This window comes from Tupaia chinensis, unplaced genomic scaffold (assembly GCF_000334495.1).
Source record: "Tupaia chinensis unplaced genomic scaffold, TupChi_1.0 Scaffold000028_1, whole genome shotgun sequence".
NCBI lineage: Eukaryota > Metazoa > Chordata > Mammalia > Scandentia > Tupaiidae > Tupaia > Tupaia belangeri.
The window spans coordinates 1168355-1195109 of NW_006159458.1; the positions used below are offsets into that span (position 1 = coordinate 1168355).

The 26755-nt window shown below is 41.5% G+C and overlaps 1 protein-coding gene across 1 annotated transcript in view; it reads left to right on the plus strand.

Moving 5' to 3' along the window:
* TMTC1 (transmembrane O-mannosyltransferase targeting cadherins 1) overlaps positions 1–26755 on the plus strand; it is a gene marked incomplete at its 5' end in the record, with an annotated part of 320118 nt that overhangs the window by 185712 nt on the left and 107651 nt on the right. Inside the window, 2 exons of the mRNA XM_014587030.2 lie at positions 11336–11457; positions 26490–26657. Coding sequence (XP_014442516.1) covers positions 11336–11457; positions 26490–26657 — 290 coding nt within the window. The remainder of the gene's footprint in view (positions 1–11335; positions 11458–26489; positions 26658–26755) is intronic.

Sequence of the window (26755 nt, forward strand, 5' to 3'; positions counted from 1 at the left end):
TCACCTGTGTGCTTCCAGTCAGGGGGACACGAGCATTATGTAAGACCTGGGCACCTAAGCAGTGGACTCTCTCTACTCCAAACAGACTCTTGACACAAGATTGAGCACCTGTCGACATTTTCTCTCCTAAGTCTGGTGGACAGCTAGTCTAGTGCACCATTGACCCTCTTTAGGACAGGGCATCCCTGAAGTCAGAGAGTCTAATGGGGATCCTGTGTGTTTCTCAGGCAGGTCCCTTTCTCTTGAGTCCACTCAGCTAGCTTTCGTCTCAACATTTAGGATCATTCTCTTGGCATCATACCACCCTTTTGATTTTCCAACCCATCGGCCTGGGCAAGATACTCGAGCGGATATGTTATAAGATTAAGTGATTCTCACAGTGTTACAGTGCTAGAAACCTTGTGCATAACACTTCACAGATAAACAGTTGAATATTAAAGGGAGAAACTGACAGCAATAACGAATTAGGACTGCATGTAGATTTCAAGTTTAAAAGGCTTTTTGTCCCACTTAGCCGTCTCTTTAGCTTATTCATTGCTCTTCTGTGGTCATAGAATGTGGATGTTCTTTTACTTTCCTTACTAAGAAGGGCAACTTGATCACAGTATTTGGTTTTGTATGTCAAAAGTGATCATAATCCTCCTCTTAAACCTTCTCAGATATAATATTGACTTACAATTTAGCAGCTAAGATCTGTCACATAAATCATGTCTTATCCCGTTGTGGTCAGTGGACATGTATTTGACTGTTCTTTCATGGGCTGGGTATTAGGGTGAGTAGATAACCATCTCCAGCCAGTCCAAAGTCATTCAAACATGAAACTTGACAAGCAGTGAGTGCATTTGCTGTGCCACGTATTCTATTCCATCTCTGTAGACTATAGAATACTTGGGTTTGCATTCATCTGCCAAAGAAAATCACTGGCACCCTCTATTAGAAGTCCTCAGGGTCACTTGGCTGTCTCCAAATTCAGGGTCTTACCTGCTGTCCGTGTGTTTCTGCTGCAAAATCAGAGAACAGTAAAAGGTTGAACTTGCAACTCACACATGACATGAGCTTTGGATTTCAAAGCCATCAGGCCTGTAGGAAGAGAAGGGGCTTTGCAGTGAGTCAGACCTCAGTCTGAAACCCTTGTTTCTTGCTGATTGGACCAAGTAGGTAAGTGTCTTCAACTCTTGGAGACTCAGTTTCCTCATCTACAAAAATGGGGCTGACCATACCTAGCTTGTAATATTATTGTGAGATTTCAGTGGGACAATGTAAGTTACATGTCTGGTGTACGGTGTGCGTTTGAGAGACTTTTGCTTTTCCTCCATCCTCTTACTACATGCAATAATTTGCCAGGTGGCTTTTATTGCAGCCTTGGCATGGCTCACCCTGGCAGCACAGGTTTAGTGATTTGTAAGTTGTGGAGGCTTTAGAAGATAATTTGTTTTACCATTCCCTCCCAGCCCTCTAATTTTTTCATTCTTTTTTTTTTTTCTAAAGCATAGCTTTTGTATTCCTTTTTTGTTTTCATTCAGAACTATAGAGATGAAAAAAAGTTCATTTCTGACTTCCCTAGTGTCTCCATCAATTTATTTTATAAAAGATTATTTTAATTCATTTATCATTATCATTATTGTTTGTTTAATTTGAACAGAGAGAGATTAAACAGAGAGAGAAAGAGAAAGGGAAAATAGGAAAGCAAGCCACCAGGTCCAGGACTTGAACTGTGGTCAGCCATGGCGGAGTCCAGTGCCTTAACCACCATGTCACCTGCCAGCCCCATCTTGACATAAATTTCTGTAGTAGTTTTTCTTTTAACCTATAAAATACTTCTTTAGCAATGTTTTTCAAGTTTACTTACTTCTCTTAACTCCCAACAAATGCTTGCTTAGTATTGGGCTTGCCTAGTGGCCTGGTGGCTAAGGGAAGCAGATCCCACATGGCCAACTGAGTAGTTTAAATCCTGGCCCCAGTGACTTGAAAGGCACACTTGGCATGTGTATGTGCATGTGTGTTCCCCCTATCCCAAAAGGATGAAGAAGTGTAGGAGAAGGAATTGTAGGGTGACCATGAACCATTCATGGGTGCTCTCTCCCTCTCCCTATCTCACTGTGTCTCTCTGGCAAATACATGTGCCCTCTTGGAGGGAAAAACAAAAAGTGAATAGAGTTTTCTTTTTGTTTTGTTTTATATTTTTGCCATAGGACATGTGCACTCATGGAAGAGAGACCAAGAAAGTGAAAGTGAGAAAGCAAACCACCCTCCCAGCTGCAAGGGAGAATGACCACATCGTAATCCCTTCTCTTTTATTCTCCTCTCAGGATTCTGAGCATGCATGCACAAGTAACTTGTGTGATTTTTTTTTTTTTTTTTTTTTTCATTTTGAAGCCACTGGGTCCTGGACTCTAACCGCAGTGAGAGTCTAGCGATGCAACCATTATGCCATCTGCTGCTGGTCCCTCCTGCATGATTTTCAACCTGCTAGATCCCAGACTCAAACCATGGTCAGCCATGTGGGAATCTAGTGCCTTAACCACCATGCCGTCTCCTGACCCCCTGGCATGTTTTTCAAGCTACCAGTCTGGGACTCAAAAAGTTGACCATGTGCAATCCAGCGCCTTAACCACTACACCACCTGCTAGCCTGCAAAGGGAGTGTTTTGCACTAGACTGATACCTTTCAGTAAAGGGACTTTGAAAAGAGTTTTCATTTTAATTTTCTTTAAACATTAAAAACACACACACTTAAGCATAATGTAACACATTTCTCAATAACATCATGAATTAGTTTATTCTCAATTAGAGTGAAGCAATCAGAAAACCTTGCTATTCCACCTCATTTAACACCAAAAAAGTAATTGTTTGTTTTTGTGAGATAAGAATTTTTTATCGCAGGAACTAGTGTTGCAAGAAGGTTCAGACAGTTGATTAAAAACAAATCAAACAGAAATCTCTGTGCAAAAAAAGTGAAGTCCGGAACCAGAGACCAGAAACCTAAAATGAACATGGATTGTAATCTGCCTTCGACTCCCTGTTCATTAGTACATCTGGCAGTGCCTGTTGGCAAAGAGAGTTTGGCATGGGAAAAGGCAGTGTTTAAATTGGCTCAAAGAAGACACGGACTACGCAAGTCTACTTTTGTCTCTGAGGGGATATAATTCCTTCATTCATTTCCCCTTTTAAAATTTTACTCCCCATGCATTTATGAGTAAATTTTAGAGCTCATGAAAGTGAGGAAATGATATCACCAGTTTGAGCCAAGTAGAGTGTGGCTTGGCAGCTCTGTGGTTGAGATCTTGAACCTGTGCCATTTTCTGTCCCAACTCAGCTTATCCCATGGATTTCAGACACAGCGGGAAATGCAAGTGGCACATTCTTGTGTCTGCTTTTGAGATGGAAATCGTGCTTCTGTCACGGAAGGGCTGTTCTTAAACCTGTCACAATGTGCCATGGTGGCTTTTGGGGTCAAAATCAGGACCCTAGTTGAATGTACAACAAGACTGCAGAAAGTTCATGGAAAATGACTTCAGTTTGGTATGAAAAATTCTTTATGGGCCAGCCCTGCAACGCGGTGGTTAAGTGCAGTGCATCAGGAGCCAGATCCCACGTGGTTCAAATTCTGGGCCCAGTAACTTAAAAGACTCCGGGCATGCGTGTGTGCCTGTGCCCCTAATCCTGACAGGTTGGAGAAAGGTAGGAGAAAGGATTGCACTGTGACTGTGCCCCTCTGGGAGTTGTTTTCTCTTTCTCTCCCTTGTTCTTTTGCTCACTCTCACTTGCTCTTGCTCTCTCTCTCTGGAGAGTGCATGTGCCCGTTGGAATTTTTTTTTTTAAATCTACATAGTTTTTTATGCGATTTATATTTTTTCATTATACATATTTTCCGTGAACTTTTTGAAGATCCCTTACTTTGTCACTATGAAATGCAGATGGATTTCAGACACAGCGGGAAATGCAAGTGGCACATTCTTGTGTCTGCTTTTGAGATGGAAATCGTGCTTCTGTCACGGAAGGGCTGTTCTTAAACCTGTCACAATGTGCCATGGTGGCTTTTGGGGTCAAAATCAGGACCCTAGTTGAATGTACAACAAGACTGCAGAAAGTTCATGGAAAATGACTTCAGTTTGGTATGAAAAATTCTTTATGGGCCAGCCCTGCAACGCGGTGGTTAAGTGCAGTGCATCAGGAGCCAGATCCCACGTGGTTCAAATTCTGGGCCCAGTAACTTAAAAGACTCCGGGCATGCGTGTGTGCCTGTGCCCCTAATCCTGACAGGTTGGAGAAAGGTAGGAGAAAGGATTGCACTGTGACTGTGCCCCTCTGGGAGTTGTTTTCTCTTTCTCTCCCTTGTTCTTTTGCTCACTCTCACTTGCTCTTGCTCTCTCTCTCTGGAGAGTGCATGTGCCCGTTGGAATTTTTTTTTTTAAATCTACATAGTTTTTTATGCAGATTTATATTTTTTCATTATACATATTTTCCGTGAACTTTTTGAAGATCCCTTACTTTGTCACTATGAAATGCAGCTGCTATAACTGAGACTTCGACAGTCAGCTTTGACGTTTTCTCATTCGCTCTCTCCTTACATCCATCCCAAGATCCCTCCTGCCTCCACATCACTGTCTTGGACTTTGGGTCCTACATGTTGTTTGAGTGCTAAGAAATGGTCTGTTACCTTTTATGTCATAAGAGCAGTGCAAATTCAAAACTTCCTCTCACCCATTGAGAGATTGGTCTCAATCTTATTTGCCAGATTGTAGCATGGCCATTTGCCCTGCAGGAGGAGGGGTGATTTCTCACTTCCTTGCTGTCTCTCTCCAGCAAGCACATGTGTCCTATGACAAAAACCTTAAAGAAAAAGAATTTACAACAAGGACAATAATTCTCAAATCCATAGAGTTGTTGTGAAGATTAAAAGAGAAGTTATTGGGACCAGCAGTTAGCGTAATGGCTATGTCGCTGGACTCCCATGTAGTCGACCGCAGTTTGAGTCCCGGACCCGATGGCTTAAACTCACGCCGGGTGCGTGTGCGTGTGTGCCCAAGATCCCGAGAGGAGAATGGAGGAGAAGGGATTGCGGCGTGGCCATCCCCTCTGGGAGAGGGTTTCTCGCTTTCTGTCTCTCTGTTTCTCTCCGTCTGGCGAGCACACATGCCCTATAGCAAAAATCTCTCAAAAAAAAAAGAGAAGTTATTTAAACTTGCACACATTTGCATTGCCATGCTATAGAGTTGCTAGTTGAGAGTCTTTTAATTAGAGAATCAGCCTAGCTGAGGGCCCTGGTAAGCCTGAATATTTACCAGGCTCTCTGTCTTACATCTGTCTAAGAAGGGTAGGGTTCAGGTGATTAAAGTACTTTTTTCTTCAATTAAAAAAAACTCCCATAATTATCATAAGAAATTACTGAAGATTTTAATAAAATATTCAAAAAGTTGAAATGGAGTTTCAGTCAAGTGAAAGACATCACTTTTTCTGAACAAGGAGGTCTTATACCACGTGAGAACAAGTAGTAGTAAGTGACGGTGAATCAAATCAGACGAGTGCAGAAGGTGTGGGTGTACCTGTCTTGCCAGATACAGTACTCTTGGCTGAAATGTCTGTGTTTCAGAACTTTAAATGTCTTCCCATGCTTGCTTTCTCTTCATGCTTTCCAGTGAGAGGTCCGAGGTTAGTTTGATGGGATTTCTGTTTGTAACTTGATGTTTCTCTCTTGCCGTTTTCAGACTATTGTCTTTGTCCTACTTTTGTCAATTTAGCTATGATGCACCTTGGAAAGGATCTTATATTGAATCTATTTGCTGTTCTTTGTATTTCCTCGATTCTAGTTCTGGGTGTCTGTATATCTCTCTAGATTTAAAAAGTGTTGAGATAAAATTTCAGGAAAGAGATTCTCTGTTTCTGTACCCTTTTTTTTTTTTTTTTTTTAACATTCTGAACTACCTACTATGCAGATATTTCTCTGCTTAATGATGTCCATAATTTCCTGGTTTTGGGGTTTTTGTTTTTTTGTTTTTTTTTTTTTTTTGCTTTTGTTGTAGGGTGCATCCTCCCCATCCCCAACCCCTACTCCCACCGGGGGAATGGCCCACATCACTATGCCTTCTCCTTCACTCTTGAGATTTTGGACATGTGGGATCTAGCACCTTAACCTCCACACCAACTGCTGGCTCTGTTGTTCTCTCTTTCTCTCTTTTTAAAGGGAACTGCTGTGGAGGGGCTATTCTCATTTTTCATGGATCTTTTTTTTTTTCATCCTTTTTGGTGGCTTATACTAAATTGGAGGTTTTAGCTTCAAGGTCAGAGATTTTTTTTTTTTCCTTCTGCATGGTCTAATTTGTTACTAATACCTTTGAGAAAGCTTTTGATTTCTTGTATTCTTTATCTCCAGAAGTTCTGTTTGATTTTTTAAGGTATCTATCTCTTTATGGAAATTCTCCTTCATCTCATGGAATGATTTTCTTGTTTCCTGAAACTGTCCATCTTCTCTTGCATCTCATTGAGTTTTGTTACAGTTAATATTCTAACTCCTTTTTTGATATTTCTGTGTTTTCCTATGTCTCATCCATTGTTGGTAGGAGTTACTGTATTCCTTTGGGAGAGAGATATTTCCTTGTTTTTTGTATTTTTTAATATGGTTTTGTATTCTGCATTGATTTTTATGTATCTGATGTAGTGCTCACGTCTTTCTAATTTGTGGGCTAGATTAGTTCATGGAGGTTCAGAAGAGCTGCTCAGGGGGTGGTATCAGTTGGAGCAGGCAGTCTTTCCCGTGGACTTAAGTCTGATGGGAAGGAAAGTGCAGCCCTGCCCTACCCACAAGACAGGGGATAGTGACAAAATTCCTCAGTCTCTGTTGGGATGGGGTGTTCTATTTTACATCCTCTGCTCTCTCTGGGCTGTGGAATCTTGATCTTAAATGAAGATCCATTTCTGGTCACCTCGTAGGCTGGTGGAGGTCTGATCTTTTTCTCCTGAAGCTGTATTCTTATGCACCTCCTTACAATGTGTGTCAGCTCTGTTTCAGTTCCAATTTTTTCCTCTGTGAGTGGGAAGTGCTGGAATCCATGGTAGGCGTCTGGAGTTCAGAGTTCCCCCTCAAGGGGAGGGGGAGGGACGGTCCTCCAGAACCTCACTGGCTTTAGGTAATGGACTACTCCTTTCCTTTCCAAGCAGCAGATATCTTGTCTGGTACATTTCTTTTCACTTATTAATTTATTTAACACATACTTTTAGCAGGCACTGAACTAACTACAATTCGTGCACCAGCAAAAATAACTCCAAGTTCCCTACTCTCCTGGAGCTTATAGTCTAATAGGGAAGAAAGACATTAAAGACAGAACACACACAACAGTGTAATTATTGGTGAGATGATTGACATGAAGGAAATTAAGACTGTGCTAGGCATCTGAAGAGTCTGATGGAGGAACCAGGAAACACAGAGCACTGTGATTTTTCGATTTGCAAATCAGGCTTATGGGGGAGGCTGATCAAACATCGACTCTTGCCTCACATCTCTGAGTCTCCAGCAGAGTTGAGGGCACAGAGATCCTGCCTTCTACAGGGCTCAGTGAGTGAGCTGGTAATAGGAAGGGTGGCATCTGCTCTCTCCTGACACCACCTAAGGATGAAAGTGCCTTCCACCCTTGTGGGCACTGTTGAGTAGAGGCTGTGAGCACCACCACAGGGAGGAATAAGGCTTGGCCAGGAAAGAAGGTGCGGTGCTGAGATGTGAAAGAGGTGCCTCTCTCAGACACCCTGTGAGCTGTTTTCTGATCACCTTGAGGAGGAACAGGGAGACAGCTCATTGGACAGGACACCCTTCGGGGACACACATAATGGGCTGTTCAGAGTTCTGTTTACACCTGTAGAATTAATTCTTAATTCTTAGGGTAAATGATTAAACGGTATTAAATTGTCTTTAGCAGTCTCTTAGGGGAGACACACGAATGCTTTTGTAAAAAGTATTTCAGATTTTGAAGAGTCCAAAGAAGTAATCAGCTATCTCTAAAAAATAAAAATACACCCATTAAAAGATTTACTTTTTTTTCAATCCATGTGTTATTCAGTAGGCTCAGAGTTAATGAGGGAGACTTGACAAGACACTCATTCTTTGGGATTTACTGTCCTTGTCAATAAGAAATACTTGTTCTTGATGTCTCAGGATTCTTGTGAATGTGTTTATTCTTTTAAAAATTGTATGCTTCAATTTTTTTCTAGTGGAATGTATTTTGTAAAATCAAAGTATAATTGGGAACCAGCAGTTAGCGTAATGGCTATGTCACTGGACTCCCACGTAGTCGACTGCGGTTTGTGTCCCGGACCCGGTGGCTTAAAACTCACGCCGGGCGCGTGTGCGTGCGTGCCCAAGATCCCGAGAGGAGAATGGAGGAGAAGGGATTGCGGCGTGACCATCCCCCCTGGGGGGTGATTTCTCGCTTTCTGTCTCTATGTCTCTCTCTGTCTGTCTGGCGAGTGCATGCGCCCTACAGTGAAAATCTCTCAAAAAAAAAATCAAAGTATAATTGAAATTAGATAGATGCAGCTTTTGAGTAAAATTAACTTATTTTAAAACTTTTTTCTTGGTCAACTTTGATGGATCATAGAAATATAACATCCTATTACATACATTGGGGTTTAAGGCTTGTTCTGCATCCTATTATTTTATTTGTTTTTCTTTCTTCTTTTAATTCTAGAGGATATAATGTTCTCAAAAATGACATCATTACTTATAGAACCATTAATTATTTAAGGAAAACTTTCCAAATCATATGGAATCAGTAAAATTTTATTACTCTGTATGTTATAGTCAAACAAAGATTTTAATAAAATCCAACTGACAAATATACCAAAATGTTTAAAAATTTTATTTCATTTACTTAAAGTACTTGTAACTTTTATTAGGAAGCTTTATTTATATTTGTGAAATTCTTTTAATTTATTCTGTAGTTAACATAAGGAATTAAATAGCATTATTTAAATGTTAGAGGAAATACTAAAAATTATAACATGGAAATTCTATGTGGTCTCTTCCTTAAAATTTTTTTTTTTTGAGAGATTTTCACTGTAGGGCGCGTGCACTCGCCAGACAGACAGAGAGAGACATAGAGACAGAAAGCGAGAAATCACCCCCCAGGGGGGATGGTCACGCCGCAATCCCTTCTCCTCCATTCTCCTCTCGGGATCTTGGGCACGCACGCACACGCGCCCGGCGTGAGTTTTAAGCCACCGGGTCCGGGACATGAGCCACAGTCGACTACATGGGAGTCCAGCGACATAGCCATTACGCTAACTGCTGGTTCCCCAAATTTTTTTTATAAGAAAGATTTTTACTATAGAGCATGTGTATTCACCAGAGAGACAGAAGTGAGAAATCAACCTCCAGGGAGGATGGTCGTGCTATGATTCCTTCTCCTCCATTCTCCTCTTGGGATTTTGGTCACACACACACACATGCACCTGATGTGAGTGTTTTTCTTTCTTCTTCTTTTTTTTTTTTTTTGAGAGGTTTTTGCTGTGGAGTGCCTCGACAGACAGAGAGAGACATAGAGACAGAAAGCGAGAAATCACCCCCCAGGGAGGATGGTCACGCCGCAATCCCTTCTCCTCTGTTCTCCTTTCAGGATCTTGGGCACGCACACACACGTGCCCGGTGTGAGTTTTAAGCCACTAGGTCCGGGACGCAAACCTCTGTCGACTACGTGGGAGTCCAGCGACATAGCCATTACGCTAACTGCTGGTTCCCCATCTGATGTGAGTTTTAGGATGCTGGGTCCAGGACTTGAACCACAGTCAATTGCGTGAGATTCTAGCAACTTAACCATTATCTCATCTGCTGGTCCCCACTTTTTTTTTTTTTGAAGACTTTTGCCATAGGGCTCATGTGCTCACCAGAGAGAGACAGAGACACAGTGAGAGAGAAAATGAGATATCACCCCCCCAGGGAGATGGCAATGCCATAATTCCTTCTCCTCCTTTCTCCTCTTGTGATTTTGGGCATGCATGTGTGCACACGTGCCTGGTGTGTTTTTCAAGCACTGTATCAGATACACAAATCACCGTTGACTATATGGTAGTCCATCACCTCAAACAACATGCTACCTACTGGCTCCATTTCTTTAAAATTTGTTTATTTTAATTAATTTATTTATTTTGTTTTAATTTGACCAGAGAGAAGCAGAGAGAAAAAGGGGGAGGGCGAATGCAAGCCACCCGGTCTGGGGCTTGAACTGTGGTTATCCACGTGGGAGTCCAATGCCTTAACCACCATGCCACCTGCTGGGTCCATTTTACTTTTTTTTTTTTAAAAAAGTGGTAATGTTGTCAAACATATTCAGGTCTATTTTAAATAGAATTATCTCCAAATGCATCTATACCATATGTACATGTGAAAATATAAACTATTTTTTGCAATGTCCATTATAACATATTATTAGTAGTAAAAATAATTTTTTAGTGGCTGGCAGGTGGCATGGTGGTTAAGGGCCCTGGACTCCCACATGACTGATTGTAGTTTGAGTCCTGAACCTGGTGACTTGCTTTCTCAGTTTCTCTCTCTCTCTCACACACACATCACACATACACACATACTCTGTCCCTCTCTGGTGAAATTAAAAAAGGAATTAAATAAAATTAAAGGAAATAATTCTTTAAATTTAAAAATAATAATAATTTTTTAGTTAATTATAAGTAACAGAAAAGTCTTTACAAATTAACATATACAATATCAGACAAAGACTCTTTGTCAGTTTAATGAATTAGTGTAATTATTTTTGACTTCAAAAAAATGATGGAATAAGTACTTGTTTACTGGCTTAGTCTGAGAGGTGCCAAGAAATCTTCAGCTCAAATGATCCCCTTCGCTGGTCATTCACATTTTACCTTTAGCATTTAATTTCCTTTATGCTAAGCTTTGCTTGTTTGGGCAGGATTTATTTTAATGCACTCTGTTTCAGAGAGGACATTATAATAATTAAATTCTCCCTGGTGTCTTAGTGGGGATTCTCTGCTTGATTCTGTCTAGCAGCTTTTCTCCCCAAAACCAGGGTGACAGGGAATCTGAGAGGGGACGGAACCGAGAAGCAGAGCTGCTGTAGGGACAGCCAGGAAAGCGAGCTATGGTCACGGCCCGTACTGCGCAGTATCCGACGTTTCTGGGTGGTGGGATGTGTGCGAATGTTCTGCTATGCCAGTGGTTTTAGCCTGTGGATTTCTAAGATAAATTCAGCACATTAGCCAAAAGGTTTAACTTACTGGCTCCCTCATTGAGAACTGGGAAATGAAAAAGATGGACAAAAGCTGACGAAAATGGAATTAAAAAAAATTAATTTGCCCTTCACTATTGTGTGTTTCAGAGACTGGAGCACAAGGAAGTCTTAGTGGGCTTGTTGTTCCTGGTGTTCCCGTTCATTCCGGCCAGCAATCTCTTCTTCAGGGTGGGGTTTGTGGTGGCCGAGAGAGTCCTTTACATGCCTAGGTAATTATTGCACCTGATTCTCCCTTTATGAGACCTGTCCTCTGTCATCCACGTTGACAGTTCCAGAGAGACTCCTGCATGTTTATAACAGTTAGATCCTCATGAAGCTGAGGTTTTTATTGCCCCTGCTGTACAAACAGCCACTCCAAAGACTACATAGTATTGAGTTTGTGCACATATATCCACAAGGGCTTTCCCCTAGGTGCAAGCTATAAATGTTACCTCCCGTTCACAGTTAAATGTGAAGTACTAAGTTAAGTATATTCAGGATTTTAGCAACAATCATTTACAACTTGTCTGTTCAGATATTTTATTAGTTAAATATGATAATAATTTTATAGAAATGTTTGTTGATTTTCATAAAATTATTATGGTTCAGTAGCATGATTGTCATGAACGTTTTTCTGTCTTTTTTATCTTTAACTGAAAAATAAGAGCAATCTCAAAAATATATGTCCTTGAGAAAAAAAAAAGGATTGAAAAATTATAAAGAGCATTCAGATAAATGTGATTACATAATGCCTCTTAGCTACAAATATTTGAACTGTGCTGAAGCTTGGCTGTTCTCTTGTCTTATTCAAATGTCATCATTCCAAGGCCACTTTTCTGTTCAGATGATTAAAAACATGTCGTTGAATCAGGAGACAGAGTCCTGGTTCTGCCATTTCCTGGTTGTGTGACCTTGAGTAGGACCTAGAACTTTTACACCCAGATTTTCTCATTTTTAATGGCAATAATAGTAAGGTCCTTCAAATTAATATTTGGCTTATGGCACTGCCTTTTAGAAAAGTTCATTCTTCTGTAGGTTCTCTAATAACTTCTAAAAGTTCTATAAGAATGAACTTTTTAAAAAAAAGGCAGCATTATTAACCAAGATATTATAAGTTAGTCATTATTTTTTACTTTTGACATTGTACTAGAGTTCAAAAATATATAGTAAGACATGAATTTCAGAATCTTTGGTTCTTTCAAACCAAATACCTGTCAATGTTCTTTCGACCTTGCAACATCTAATTTTGATTTGGTTAAGGGTAAGACAGCATTTTATTTGTTTTCTGTGTCCTCAGCACAATTTGTGAAGGTTTTTGACGGATATTATTCAGTAAGGACAGAAAAGGCCAGCCATGTAGGTGGTGTGGTGGTTAAGGCAGCTGGATCCCATATGGCCAACTGTGCAGTTCAAGTCTCAGAATCAGTGGCTTGAAAAACACTCTGAACACATGCATATGTGCCATAAATCCTGAGAGGAGAATGGCGGAGAACGGATTGTGGCATGCCCATCCCCTCCTGGCGATGTCCCTTTCTCTCTCTCTCTCTCTCTCTCTCTTTCTTTCTTTCTCATGAACATGGAAGAAGAGCATTTTCTAAACCCTTGAGACACACAAAAATCTTCTCTTCGTGAATCTCTACATTGTTGACATTGACAATAAACTATCATTTTCCGCAATATTAGAACCCAGGTCCTTGAGGAAAAGATCTTTATGATGTACTTGGTGCCATTCCTGAAAATATGAATCATCTGTATGTGAAAATTCTATGTTGTCTTAAAAACTAGTGAAGAATAGGAAATGGAGGAACAAGTTCAGGGAGTAATTCTTCTGAGGAAGGTGAACTTTCTATTTGTTAGATTATTTTCTCCCAAGCTATTGACACCAAATCCTGGCCTTAGATGCTCATTCGTGAATATTGCCGAAGCCACAACTGCTTCACTGAAGCCTGGGTGGGCCCCATCCTTCCCAGTGGGTTGATTTGGCCATTTTAGAAGAAAGCCAGGAGTGAGCCTGACCAGCAGTGCTCTTTCATCCTCCGTCTTTGTGCCTAACAATGAACGAGCCACTTAAATCTTCAGACTTCTGTTCTCCCTCCATCCTAACCCAGAAAACGGCCCCAAATCACCATCCTCTCATTTGCACTTTGAAATCTGTGGATAGAAGGGACAGAAATAGGCTATCTGCTTAGCACGGCATGACTTTAATATCAGAGTTTTACCACCAAAAGAAATTGAAATAATCTTTTCTTCTGTTGATAAATGCCAGTTTTGCAGATATCCTTTCCAAACAGATAGGAAAGTTTAAGAATGAGCTCATTGTTTTGTGGAAATTTTGATCTCTTACTCTTATCCCAAGAAAAGCATATAATTTTATCACTATCTTGTCTTTGTATTTTATAAAATCCACATTCAAATGCTTCAAGGGATGAAAGTTTCTTAGAATTGGTGAAGCACAAATAGTTGATGGACATTCTCAAATTATGTGATGGTGATTGAGAATGTGTTCACATACCAGATTAAGGATGAGTAGTTCATGTCGTTGTCACAGAGAAGATTCCCGAAAAACTTGGGGAAAAGTTGAAAAAGTAGAGAGAGGAAAAGGATAGACAGGAAGGGAAGGCAGAAACAGTATCGTAGGATAGAACTGATCAAGAAAAACTGCAGGTATACAAGGAGACATTGACTAGCAGAAATCTGAGGGAAAAAAGGGAAAAATAAAAGGCACTCACAGTCTTGGAAAGACATGCCATTTATATTGAATAATCCCTAAATGTATGGACGTAGGAGATAAGGAAAAGGTCATATTCAATTTGAGAAATATCTCCAAATCATATCTTCTCAACTCACAGTAGAATTTTTTTAAAAAAAGTTTTATTTACTTATCTTCATGAGAGAGACAAACGGGCAGAGACAGACAGGGACCTTGGCCTTCTAGCCAGCCAAGGTCACAGTAGGTGCACCTAGCATATTCAGGTCAACCCAGGATCTGAACCCTGGGTCTTCCCATATGGCTCCAGTATCACATAGCAATGCCCGCATTACAGTGACCAGACCAGAAATTAGATGTTTAATCTTCCACAAATCATTATTGAAACAATGCAGCCTGAGAACCATGACCTCTGAAGGTGCACTACCTGTTATCTGATTTGGGAACCCCCTTCCAGTGAGCCATCCATGCATAGGCTTCTTCAGTATAGCTCAAGGGTGAGAGTGATGATGGGTTGAGAGTGACTCAATCTGCTAACTCTGTCAACTGACAACACAGAATCTTACTTCAACACACTGAGCAGGAGGAGCGCTGAGCTGGGCCCAGTCTGCCACACACGGACTTGTCATCCAGGAGAAGGGCTGGTTCCCAAATGCTGGCTGAAGCTTCATGGCAGGGTTGCCACTGGGGATAAAGTAGGTGGTGAAAGGAGAAAGGAAACAATATGGTCAGTTTTTTTATAAAGTTAAATCTTTGTAGTTTTTCAAAATTATGAAATCTCATCTTTCCTGTATTTCTGTTGTCCTTCTCTTCTCCCTTCATTCCCCACTATTTTGAAAATTATACTAGTTTCCATACTGCTTCTGTTGTTATAGAGTCATAAAATTATACAAAATTATAAGAAATATTCTGAACATTATCTTTAAAATTCAGTATTTTGAAATTTTGAAAGTTGTTTATAAACTGTCAAGAACTATGAAAAAAATTTTATTTTATTATAATATCTAATTTAGAAATAATCATTGTACATATTCATAAAAAATAAAATATAAAAGGAAAAAAAAAGAAATTAAAAACTTTCTAACCACTGTGCTATGTGATCTCTAAGGCCCCTTGCAGGTCCGGATCTCAAATTCTGTATGATTTAGAATAGCTGTATAAAGCTGTATAAAGTTAAACTTTATGCAATTGTTTTTTTGTTTGTTTGTTTTGTTTTCACATATTGTGGCACATCTGCCTAGGTCTGGTTAGTTTCAGCCAGACAAGCCCAGTAAAGAAGGTCAAATGTGTCCCCCGGGTTGAGTCAGGAAGGGAAAAGCCCCTCTGCCATGAGACAGGGTTTTGGGAGCCTGGCACTAGGAAGTGGTCAGGAAGCATTAGAGTGGGGCCACCACTGTCAGGTAATGGAGTGTCCTCACAAACAGCAGAAATGGGATGTTTAGGAGTTCACAGAGGGACCAGCAGATGGCGTAATGATTATGTCACTGAACTCCCATATAGTCAACCTTGGTTTGAGTCTAGGACCCAGAGGCTTAAAACTCACGCTAGGCACGTGTGTGTGTGTGTGTGTGCGTGTGCCCAAGATCCCAAGAGGAGAATGGAGGAGAAGGGACTGTGGCATGGCTATCTCCCCTGGGGAGTGATTTCTAGCTTTCTTTCTCTCCATCACCCTCTGTCTCTCCAGTGAGTGCACATCCCCTGTAGCAAAAACCTCTTTCTCAACGAAAAAGAACTTTACATAGACGAGCATCAAGGAATGCGTTTTAGGGAATAAATGGGACTCCAGCCACAGAGGAGGAAGACATGAGCGAGATCCCTGTCTTTGAGGATTAACAGTGCAGTCAGCTCACCATGAGAGGATGCCACCCACAAGAGCAGGTCACATGTTTGTTGAGCACTGTGACGTCATGGAAAGACTAGGAGAAAGACTAATATTAAGCAGGGACGCAAGGCCAAGATCAGACTGCCGGAAGGGGTAAGTGGTACTGAGTCTTGTGTAAATCCATGACAGGTAAGGATGGTACGGTGTCAAGCCACATCAGTAGAGTTTGATAGTTTCAGTGACAGATAATAGGAAGTCTTGGAATCAAGTAGAGACAGTATTCAGAATGGCTACCTTTTTGTTTTTGTTTTTAGTTTTTTGCTATAGTGCACATGAGAAAAAGAAAGTAAGAAACCACTGCCCATGGGAGATGGCCACACTGCAATCCCTTCTTCTCCATTCTCCTCTTGGGATTTTGGGCAGTCACCCACATACACCTGGTATATTTTCCAAGCCAAGTCTGGGACTGAACTGTGTAGTCGGTGATGTGGGTTTTAGCACCCTAACCACCAGCCACCCAGAATCTCTGCCTTTTTAACTTGGTTCTTTGTTTGAAATTTTTATAGTGCAATACAGTAGAAGGGCATAAAAGGCAAATTGGGCTTGTCCATGAGTCACTCAAGTAAACACCTTGGAAGCAGATCGATTCGTAGTTTTCAGAGACAAATGCACCAGCCCTTTTGTACACAAGTAGACATATGTGTGGACAGAATTATCCATGTCTACTCAGTTGTTCTTTAACTGAATCTACTTTGTGACCATTTTTATCATGGCCACCTTTGATTTTCATAACAAGAGTGATAAAAGATAAAGGAGAAACGCCGTGGACTGATACGTAAGAAACATAAAGTGAGGGCACCATATGATCTGAGGAGAAAGAGCAAGATAAAAGTTCATGACACCACTGGAGGGGAGTAAATGGGAAAAAAAATGTGGGTAATGAAAAGAAATAAAGAAGTCTTTTTACCTCATAGGAAAATTCTAATGCTTTTAAGTATGGCATTTTCCAGGTTACCCTATTTAAAAGAAAGCTGAGACTGTCAAGCTTCCCTAGTTTCCTGTTTCATTCTGTTCATTCTCATGTCTCCCATCTCAGTGGATAAGCCCCAGTGTCAAACAGCCAGAGTCTGTTTATTTACCTACATAAGAATTCAAGGGACAATTAAAGTTGTTCTTCAGAACACCAATGTGTTTGTGCCTTTTGTTTTGCATGGGCACAGACACGTGAATGGTTGCATCTAGGCCTTTGAGACCTGAACTCCAAAGAGGGTATGAGATCTAGAAGCTAAATATTCTCCAGTGGCGGATATTCTCCAGGGCATTACCCAGATAGGGAGGGACGTGGGACTGCACCAAGCTGGACGAAGGCCATCATATCTGGAGTCCTTCAGGAAGATCATGATGGGAAAGGAAACAGGAAGAACTGGGTGAAGGACTCAACTGAATGTATTATAAAACTAGACACTGTCGATCTTGGATAAGGATAATATTAGTACAGATCAGTGGTCAAAATGAAGTTAGGCTGTGTACCAGTTGGCCAGACTGTTAAGCTCAGCCCAGGATCTACATATGGATTTACTGAACTGGAATCATGACTTTAATGTAACAGAACGCAGTTAGTTACAAAAGAGGAATGCCTGTTAGGTCTTAAATAGTGAACGGCAAGTGTCTTGGAAACCAGGATTTGAAAGTCAAATGTGGAATATAACTTAGATTCAGATGAGATGAAATAAGAGAATATATGTGAAAAATGTGAGCTATGCCAAGTAATTACATGTCATTATTTCAGTCTGCTTTCTACAAAGGAGAAGATTGGGTGAATCAACGTCAAAGGAAATTAAAGCAACAGAGGAATAGGCCTTTTCTCTTTCCCCCTCCCCTTTCCTCCTCCTCCTTTGGATTTGCAATCTTCATCATTTTTTTTATAACCTCAAGTACTCCAAGGCAAACAATTCAAAAGTGAACTCCAAAGTGAACAACCCTAGCTTGCAGATTAGTGTTCTGAAACATACTGAAGGGGGTGATGAGACATGCCTCTGTGGGTGGATGAGACCCAGGTGTTGACGTGGCATGCCCGGTGTCCTGCACAGCTGCCATGACTTGGCCTGGATGATGTGGGTAGACATACATGTTGCCATTTCAGCCTATCTTCCATCATGATCCCTTGTTACTAGTGACTTTATTTTCTGCCTTTCCTTTTGGGTTCTTCACAGGGGAATACATCTCAAACTAGTGACTTCTGGGAACCAGCAGTTAGCATAATGGCTATGTCGCTGGACTCCCACGTAGTCGACCGCGGTTCGTGTCCCGGACCCGGTGGCTTAAAACTCACGCCGGGCGCGTGTGCGTGCGTGCCCAAGATCCCGAGAGGAGAATGGAGGAGAAGGGATTGCGGCGTGACCATCCCCCCTGGGGGGTGATTTCTCGCTTTCTGTCTCTATGTCTCTCTCTGTCTGTCTGGCGAGCACACGCGCCCTACAGTGAAAATCTCTCCAAAAAAAAAAAAAAAACTAGTGACTTCTTATGCAAATTTTAGTAATCTCAGACAATTCTGCATATCCTTTTGGAAATCTTCATTGTTTTATTCTTTTTTTTATATATATATTTTTTTTTTTTGAGAGGTTTTCGCTATAGGGCGCGTGTGCTCGCCAGACAGACAGAGAGAGACATAGAGACAGAAAGCGAGAAATCACCCCCCAGGGGGGATGGTCACGCCGCAATCCCTTCTCCTCCATTCTCTTCTCGGGATCTTGGGCACGCACGCACACGCTCCCGGTGTGAGTTTTAAGCTACTGGTTCCCATTGTTTTATTCTTATGAGAATTGGGACCACCAGTTTGTGTGTCTGTACTTCTCAGAATTCCCAGCACAATAGAGGCCTGATTTAAAAAAAGAAAAATTATATATTTATTTATTTGTAGAAAGATAGGTCATAGTGAATCAAAGGACAATGGACCCATGACTTGATAGGGTATATGTCTGTGAGGCCTGTAAAATATAGGGGAATAGGGAGGAGTACAACAGCAGACAGTCCAGTTTGCCTTTGCTTTCAAAGTGAAGATTCTGAACTGGGGACCAGCAGTTAGCATAATGGCTATATCACTGGACTCCCATGTAGTTGACTATGGTTTGAGTCCCAGACCCAGTGGCTTAAACTCACGCTGGGCACGTGTGTGTGCGTGCACAAGATCCTGAGAGGAGAATGGAGGAAAAGGGATTGCAGAATGATCATCTCCCCTGGAGGGGGGGTGGGGCGGTGATTTCTCGCTTTCTGTCTGTCTCTGTCTGTCTGGTGAGTGTACACGCCCTATAGCAAAAACCTCTCCAAAAAAAAAGATTCTGAACTATAGAATGTAATGACTTGTGGAAGAAGAAATTATGGGATTCAAGACCTAAAGATGAGTACTGTAGGCTAGTGGAAAAGGTGGCTTTCTAATTTTTTTAGAGGTAACTTTAGAATTACTTGGCTTTAGACAAATATCTTTTAGGAGTCGATGAGAACTTGAACAAGGCCAGGAGGAAAGGAAGCCAGGCCTAGAGTACAGGTTTCAGTAAGGGGAAGCTACCAGGTGGTGAACATGGACTGTTCTCCTAGAGATAGATTATCAGGGCCTTACTATCTTCAGGCCCAACTTGGGTTGATTGATGTTTACGTTCACCTTTGTTTTCATGTTAACTTCTGATACCTTTCAACGACAAGGTTCAGCTACACTCTTGAACCCTCCCCTGTTTTATGGCAGGTACTTAGGGTGCAAAGATATATAAATTGTCTCGATCCTTAAACAACTGGCCTGAACCTCCAACGGGTGAGGTTTCTTATTAACTTCCTTGTGGTACATGAATTTACCAAAGACATTGCACTTTGTTGAATCTTCATTTTTACAAAGAAATACACTGCAGAGCAGAGAGAGATTTGAAATGGTAAGTGAAAGGAAAGATTTGCTTAAGTGGTAGTTTGGTTCTGTAGTGTCTGAGTACACATTAACATAAATGTATGGCTACCTATATCATACGTACTATCAGCATATCTCACTTTATGTCATTCTCGTGCCATAAAAGTGATGTGTGAAATCTTTTTGAAGCATATAATACTGTACAAGGAAGCTTGAAGTTTTAAAAAGAGCAATTTAGGGGACCAATAAGGTGGCATAGTGGTTAAGGCTCTGGATTCCCTCGCCAACCACAGTTCAAGTCCTGAATCTGAGGTCTTGAAACTCATACTGGGCACATGTGCATGTATGCCCAAAGTCCGAACAGGTGAATGAAGATGGGATTGCAGTGTAGTCATCCCCCATTGGAGGCGATTTCTCATTTTTCCTTGCACCGTCTCTGTCTCTCTTGCAAGTGCACATAATATATGGCAAAAACCCTAAAAAAGAGCAGTTTTTAAGAATGCTCTTAAAAGACTTGGAACTGTCTTGCAAAAATAGACATTCTGGGTCAATCTGGACTTGAAAAATTTACTTTGCTTCAGGGGTATTTACAGATGTGATCCCATATTTCACTGACGTTTAGCAAACAGAGTAATACACTAAAAGCACACCTGAAGACAAAAGCACTACACCTAAGAAAACTGATATCTTGAAATGCACCTTCAGTTTACAGAACAAGTCACATAAATTATTTCATGTATTCCATGCAGCAACCCTTTGACATAGATGTAGCAGCAATGTGAAGTTCTTCTGATAACAATTGCAAAGATTCCATGAGGTTAAGCAACTCTCCTGTGGCCACAGAACTCAGGCATGGTAAAAAGAACCCACTTACCTTGACTCACTTCCAGACTCTTTATTCTCTAGTGAGTTCTTGTTTCTTTATCGTGAACCTCCAAACATGAAGTCTGTATTTAGAACACTGTACCCAAAACTGTAGCGTCCTAGGGAAGTTACTGTATTTATGGGGACCCAGAATAGAGACATGTTTCTACATAGAATACATACAGACTTCATACATTTCCTGTCTCATACTCCATTTAGCAGAAAATAATTGCCTGATGACATTATTATAGCATAATAACCTTGATGTTGGAACCAGCAGATGGCATAATGGTTGCATTGCTGGATTCCCATGTAATCAACCACAGTTCAGGTCCCAGACCTGGCAACTTAAAACTTATGCTGGGTGTGTGTGCATGGGCGCCCAAGATCGTGAGAGGAGAATGGAGGAGAAGGGCCATCCCCTCCCCAGGTGGGGGTGGGAGTTGATTACTCTTTGTCTCTGTTTCTCCAGTGAGTACATATACCCTAAGCAAAAATTTCTCTTAAAACAAAACAAAAACTTGATGTTATCATTTATTGTCTCATATGTATCAGGCATTTTCCACAATTATCGTTTTGTGTACATTGTGTATGATTATTATTTCCTTTTACAAAACAGAGAAGTTGAGAGCTATAGAATGCAGCTGTGGCAGACTGCACTGGTATTCCTGCTATTCGGCAGGCTGAGGCCATAAGGGAGTTCTGGGTTCAAGTCCCAGTCCACCCTAAAAAGCTGGACACAGTGTCATATACCTGGAGTCCCAACTACTCTGGAGGCTGTGACTGGAGGACCATGACATATTGAGTCCCTGTCTGTAGGAAAGAAATAAGAACTCGAAAAGCTAAATAATGTATGCAAGGTCAAAAACAGCATCGGAGCTGACATGTAAGCTGGGGCTGTTCCAATGCCAGATCCCTGCCGATTTACCACCAGAGGGTCCGTAAAGTTTAAAATTGGTAAGTGAACAAACTGCGAGGTTGAGGAGGAAGGCTCTCTTTTTCCAAGAGATTAAAGGGAATTAGACACATTCTCAGAAGGTGGAAGCAATTGCATTGTTCTCCCAGTTCTAATGTAGATATTTTGGAAAGGAACGGAAGGAATCTCTCTGACAGAGAATGACTTGTAAAGAAGCTTTCATTCCTATACAGGAGCACAGCACCTAGATGGGGGGCTAGGAAAATGCCTTCAGGGACTCTTCTTGGAAAAGGGGTAAACTCTCACTTCCAAATACAGTGTCTTTTGAAAATTTCGCATTTATAGAATGTTTGAGATAAAGAAAGGACAAGGGGGTGGAGACCCATTGTTGGCATAATGGCTATGTCTCTGGACTCCCATGTAGTTGACTGCAGCTCGATTCCCGAATCCAGTGCCTTAAATTCACGCCGGGTGCATGTGCGTGTGTGACCAAGATCCTGAGAGGAGAATGGAGGAGAAGGGATTGTGGCGTGGCCATCCTCCCTGAGGGGTGATTTCTCACTTTCTGTTTCTCTGTCTGTCTCTGTCTTTCTGGTGAGTGTACACGCCCTATAGCAAAAACCTCTCCAAAAAAAAAAAGAAGAAGTAAAAGAAAGAAAGGACAAGAGGAGAAAGGGATAATGAGTCTTGACTCACAGAACCTGACAGCTTCCAGTCCAGATCTGATCTTAGGGGTCCCCATTGACTTTCTGAGTTATGGCATCCCGTACCTGTACTCAGCTTAGAACTCCAGGGTTTTATTCCTCACCATTTCAGGTCACCGATCTATGAGACTGGAAGAAACTCTTACTATCAATAGTTTGCCAGGTGGGGATTCAACAGATTGGAATAAAGTTAATTCAGGACAAGTTTCATTTAAAATTAGTCTAAATTAGGACTTCGTTAAAGAAACAAAACAGTAAATTGTATCAATCTTGCATTATGAATAACATTATTAATAGTATTATCATAGTATTCATAATAGTAGTATTTATGAATACTCTCAGTGGATTCTTTGTGCAGTGGATTCTTTGTGCTTACAGATAAATTGAAAGGTAGAATTTCAGTTCTACCTAATAGCAAAAAGATCATCTTTGTTGCATAAAATTAAACAGAAAGTCAAGCCATACCAAACGTTATAAAATGCTTGGTCAGAAGCAGAAAGTTGTCATCTTTCAGGTTGCTCTAAATGTGATCGCTTTATCACTTAACTGCTATTGGGCAAATTTTATGAAGGTGCATTTGTGCTATTGCACAATGACTAGCTGCTAACAGAGGTGTCAACCCACAGATTTAAAATATTCTTTATCTTAATGTGAAGGGACAGACATTGTTGGTTGTGTTTCCTGCTAAATTCTCTTTGAATGTGCATCATTAAAGTGTAAGTGAGAAAGGCAAGTGTCTTTAGTTATTTAAGCTCCGCATACTAAGCAGCCTGTCCATAAAATTCCAGTCAAAATCGGAGGTACTTTCAGCCTAAGACTGAGAGACGGTGTTTGTGCTGGCTTCCCTCCGTTCTCTGAGGCAGCAGTGGTGCTTCTCAAACATGGTTGAAGATGCATCTTAGTGTTGAATTCATCCATAAACTTGGCAGCCAGGCTTGCCTTCTGCTTCTCCAGGTTTTGATATCTATCAAGCATCAGTGGTCTGTACTGGTTCCCTTGTGCTCTGGGCAGAGGTCTGTAGTCAGCATCCCCGAGTTTCCATAACCAGACTAACCAGAGCTAGCCGGGCTCTGGTTTCATCTCCCTGGAGGCCAGAAAAGCATGTAGCTTCTCATTTGCTGAATTTCCCACTGCTGAAATCAAACTTTGTCCTGCCCTTAGCCATAGAGAGAACGTTTCTCTCCCCTGCTGCTGAGATCTGCATTAAAGCAGATGTTGAAAGATGAAGTTTCATGATAGAGAAACGGCTTCATCTCTGTGAAATTTGTGTCAGGTTGTTATGAATGTGATACTCTTTAAGAAATCTGCAAACCTAACTAGAGATTATTTTATATGGCTTAACATTTCTTTAAACCATCTGTCAATACAACGACTTTAGAAAAGACGAAGGAGCATGTCACTTGATATAAATGCCTGGGCTGATGGGAAAGGAATGGCGCTCTGCTTTGTTTTGGTTGTGGCAGGGGTGAACAAACTATGTCTGGCCCCCAAGCGAAATCCAGCCCAGTGCCTGTTTTTATGAATACATTTTATTGGAACACAGCCGTGCCCATTCATTTACATAGTGTCGATGGCTACTTTTCTGCTACAGAGACAGAATTGAAGATGTCACGGCCCAAAAAGCCTGAAATATTTCCTATCTGTCCCTTTACAGAAAAAACCTTACCAAACCCTAGGTAATGTAATCATGGTGTTACAGGAAGAAGGTTTCAGAGCTGACATTTTTGGAACTGCTGCAAGTTACTGAACTCCTCTAAGCATGTAAGATTTATGTCATGGAAATGGAGGATACTGAGGATTATAATTTTTAATTAGATATAACATTTAAAATTCTGCCCTTGCTCCAGACCCTACAAATGAGGCAGCCCCTTTAAATGAGGCAGCCTCAAATGGAGCACTTAGCCCAGCGTCCGCACACAGAGAGTGCTCAATAAACACACAAACCGAAAATCGCTGATTATTTTTGTTATCTTCATTATCCTCATTTTCTGCCCCTTTTGTGGCCTTGGCTCAGGAATTGTTGAACAGTTTTTCTTCTCCACTGTTCTGCCAGGTGGTAGCTTTGTTTTCTGCTAGAAGGTAGGACACAGACTAGTGAGGTTTTAATAGTTGTTTTGTTCAAGCCCCAGGGGCCAGTGTTTGAACCATGATTGACTGTGTGGGATCTGGTTCCCTTAACCACTAGGCCATGGGCCAACCCTTATTTACTTTTTGTTAGCTATTTATCCCCACCGATATTAGTTCCACCAGGATCAGGATTATTATCTGTTTTGTTCACTGATATGTTCTTGATCTCTGTGACAGTGTTTGGTACATAGTAGGTGTTTCTTGAATAAAAGAATGGAGCCCAGAGTGCTTTCATATGGCCCTTCTTAGAAGCACCCTGCTCGGTTTGGGCTGGGATCTGGCACGGGCTAGGGGAATAGGTGGCAAGCAGCCTGTTGGACTTGAGCAACCAATAGTGTTGGACAGTCATGGCATGAGCGAGGTCAGTTACACAACAACAAAGGTCTGTAGGAAAGCTCTGTAATTTTAAGGTTGGACATGGGAGTTCTAGCGATGAAAAGAAATTGTTTGGATTTTGGTCTTTGATTGTGTGTGTGTTTCTTGTTTTTCTTTGGTACATACAAGGCTGCTACAAGCCACCTGTGCAGTCGAATCCAATGCTTGCGGTGGGGGAAGGGAGACATGGCCTCGGATCAAATCATTGTGTCCCCCCACCCCCACCGCGGGGAATAAGATGGTGACTCACCTTGGCCAAACTATGAACCCTAAACCTTTACGGAGCTGGATCAAACAACCTGTGGGCCTCAAAATGGGGAGCTGGAGCTGTCACTTGATTCCCAGGGTCTCCAAGACAGACATTTCTAATGCTTCTTTCTTGTTTTTCTACTTGTGATACCAAAGAATACACTTTTAAGAATGAGAGCAGAAGGAGAGTGGAGAGGTGTTTTTTCAAAAGAGATGTGTTTAAGTTAATTTCCTCTGGGTCCACTTGGCAGGCAGGATGCATCTCCGTGGGTATGAGAGACCACATTGCACCAAGTCAGAGGCCCTGCCCATCAGATCTTGGGCACTCGCATGCTCACTTAGCATGTTTCAGGCTGACCAAGCCAGGGAGTCAAACTATAGTTACCATGTGGAGTCTGACTTCTCTTGAGCACCACATTCCCACTGAGCCACAGAGCCAGCCACCTGAGGCTTTCAGAGACATGTTATTGATATTTCAAAGTCCCACTTGAGCACATGAACTCTGTGCTTGTTGGGAAAGCTGGGGCAGAGTCTGCAGAAGAATCGTTTTAATACAGCATGTTTGTGATATGTTCCAAGCTGCATGACTTAGGAGCTGGCCTGTGGGTGGAAGAATTTTAGCTGACCAGAATGGGAGATATACAAGTTGGCACATCTGGAAGCAGATTGATGCCCCTCAGTGACCAGCATTTCCCTAGGACATGGTAGGGAGCTCTCGAACTATCCCCTACCAAGCCATGATGTGACCTGCTGTTGCTACACAGATCCAAATTTGGACACATGAGGCCAAATGGTTATATAGCAGCAGTGAAATGAAGAGAAGGGAGCATGGATCAGAGGATCCATTCAGGACTCAAGAATGTCCATGTGGGGGAACCAGCAGTTAGCGTAATGGCTATGTCGTTGGACTCCCACATAGTCGACTGCAGTTCGCGTCCCAGACCCAGTGGCTTAAAACTCACGCTGGGCGCGTGTGTGTGCGTGCCCAAGATCCCAGAAGGAGAATGGAGGAGAAGGGATTGCAGCGTGACCATCCCCCTGGGGGGTGATTTCTCGCTTTCTGTCTCTATGTCTCTCTCTCTCTGTCTGGCAAGCGCATGTGCCCTATAGCGAAAACCTCTCAAAAAAAAAAAAAAAAAAAAAAAAAAAAAAAAAAAAAAAAAAAAAAAAAAAAAAAATGTCCATGGTCCCTAGAAGGCCTGAGTTGTTTGATCCAGCTCTAGAAAACTCTATCCTGTGCCCTATAGCGAAAACCTCTCAAAAAAAAAAAAAAAAAAAAGAAAGAAAAAAAGAAAAAGAAAAAGAAAAGAAAAGAAAAAAAGAATGTCCATGTGGGACATCTCGTGATGGCTGACCTGCAGGACTGCAGGGCACTTTGAAACTGCAGACAAACTTGTTCTCTACACGTGCCAAAGAACTGGCCTGCCAGTGTAGCACTGGCATTTTAGAGAACTAATGTGTAAATGTTGGCTAAGACTGGGGAGTTTTTATTCATCGCTCTATCACAGAACAAGCTCTATTTGAAAGTTACTAATATAGGAGATGGGGCTCAAGAGAGTTCATTGCACCCCTAAGATAATCCTGTTCTTTGTACCTTACTTTCCAGCATGGGCTACTGCATCCTTGTCGTGCATGGATTGAGCAAGCTCTGCACTTGGCTGAATCGATGCGGGGCCACTAGCCTGATTGTGTCCACCGTGTTGTTGCTGTTGCTGTTCTCTTGGAAAACCGTGAAACAGAACGACATTTGGCTGTCAAGAGAGTCCCTGTTCAGGTATGCTGACAGAAGTAAAAGTGAATCTTTTCCTCTTTATTCATTCCTTTGCTTATATATTTGCTTCCAAGCAGATGAGTTGACATGAGTCTGTGATG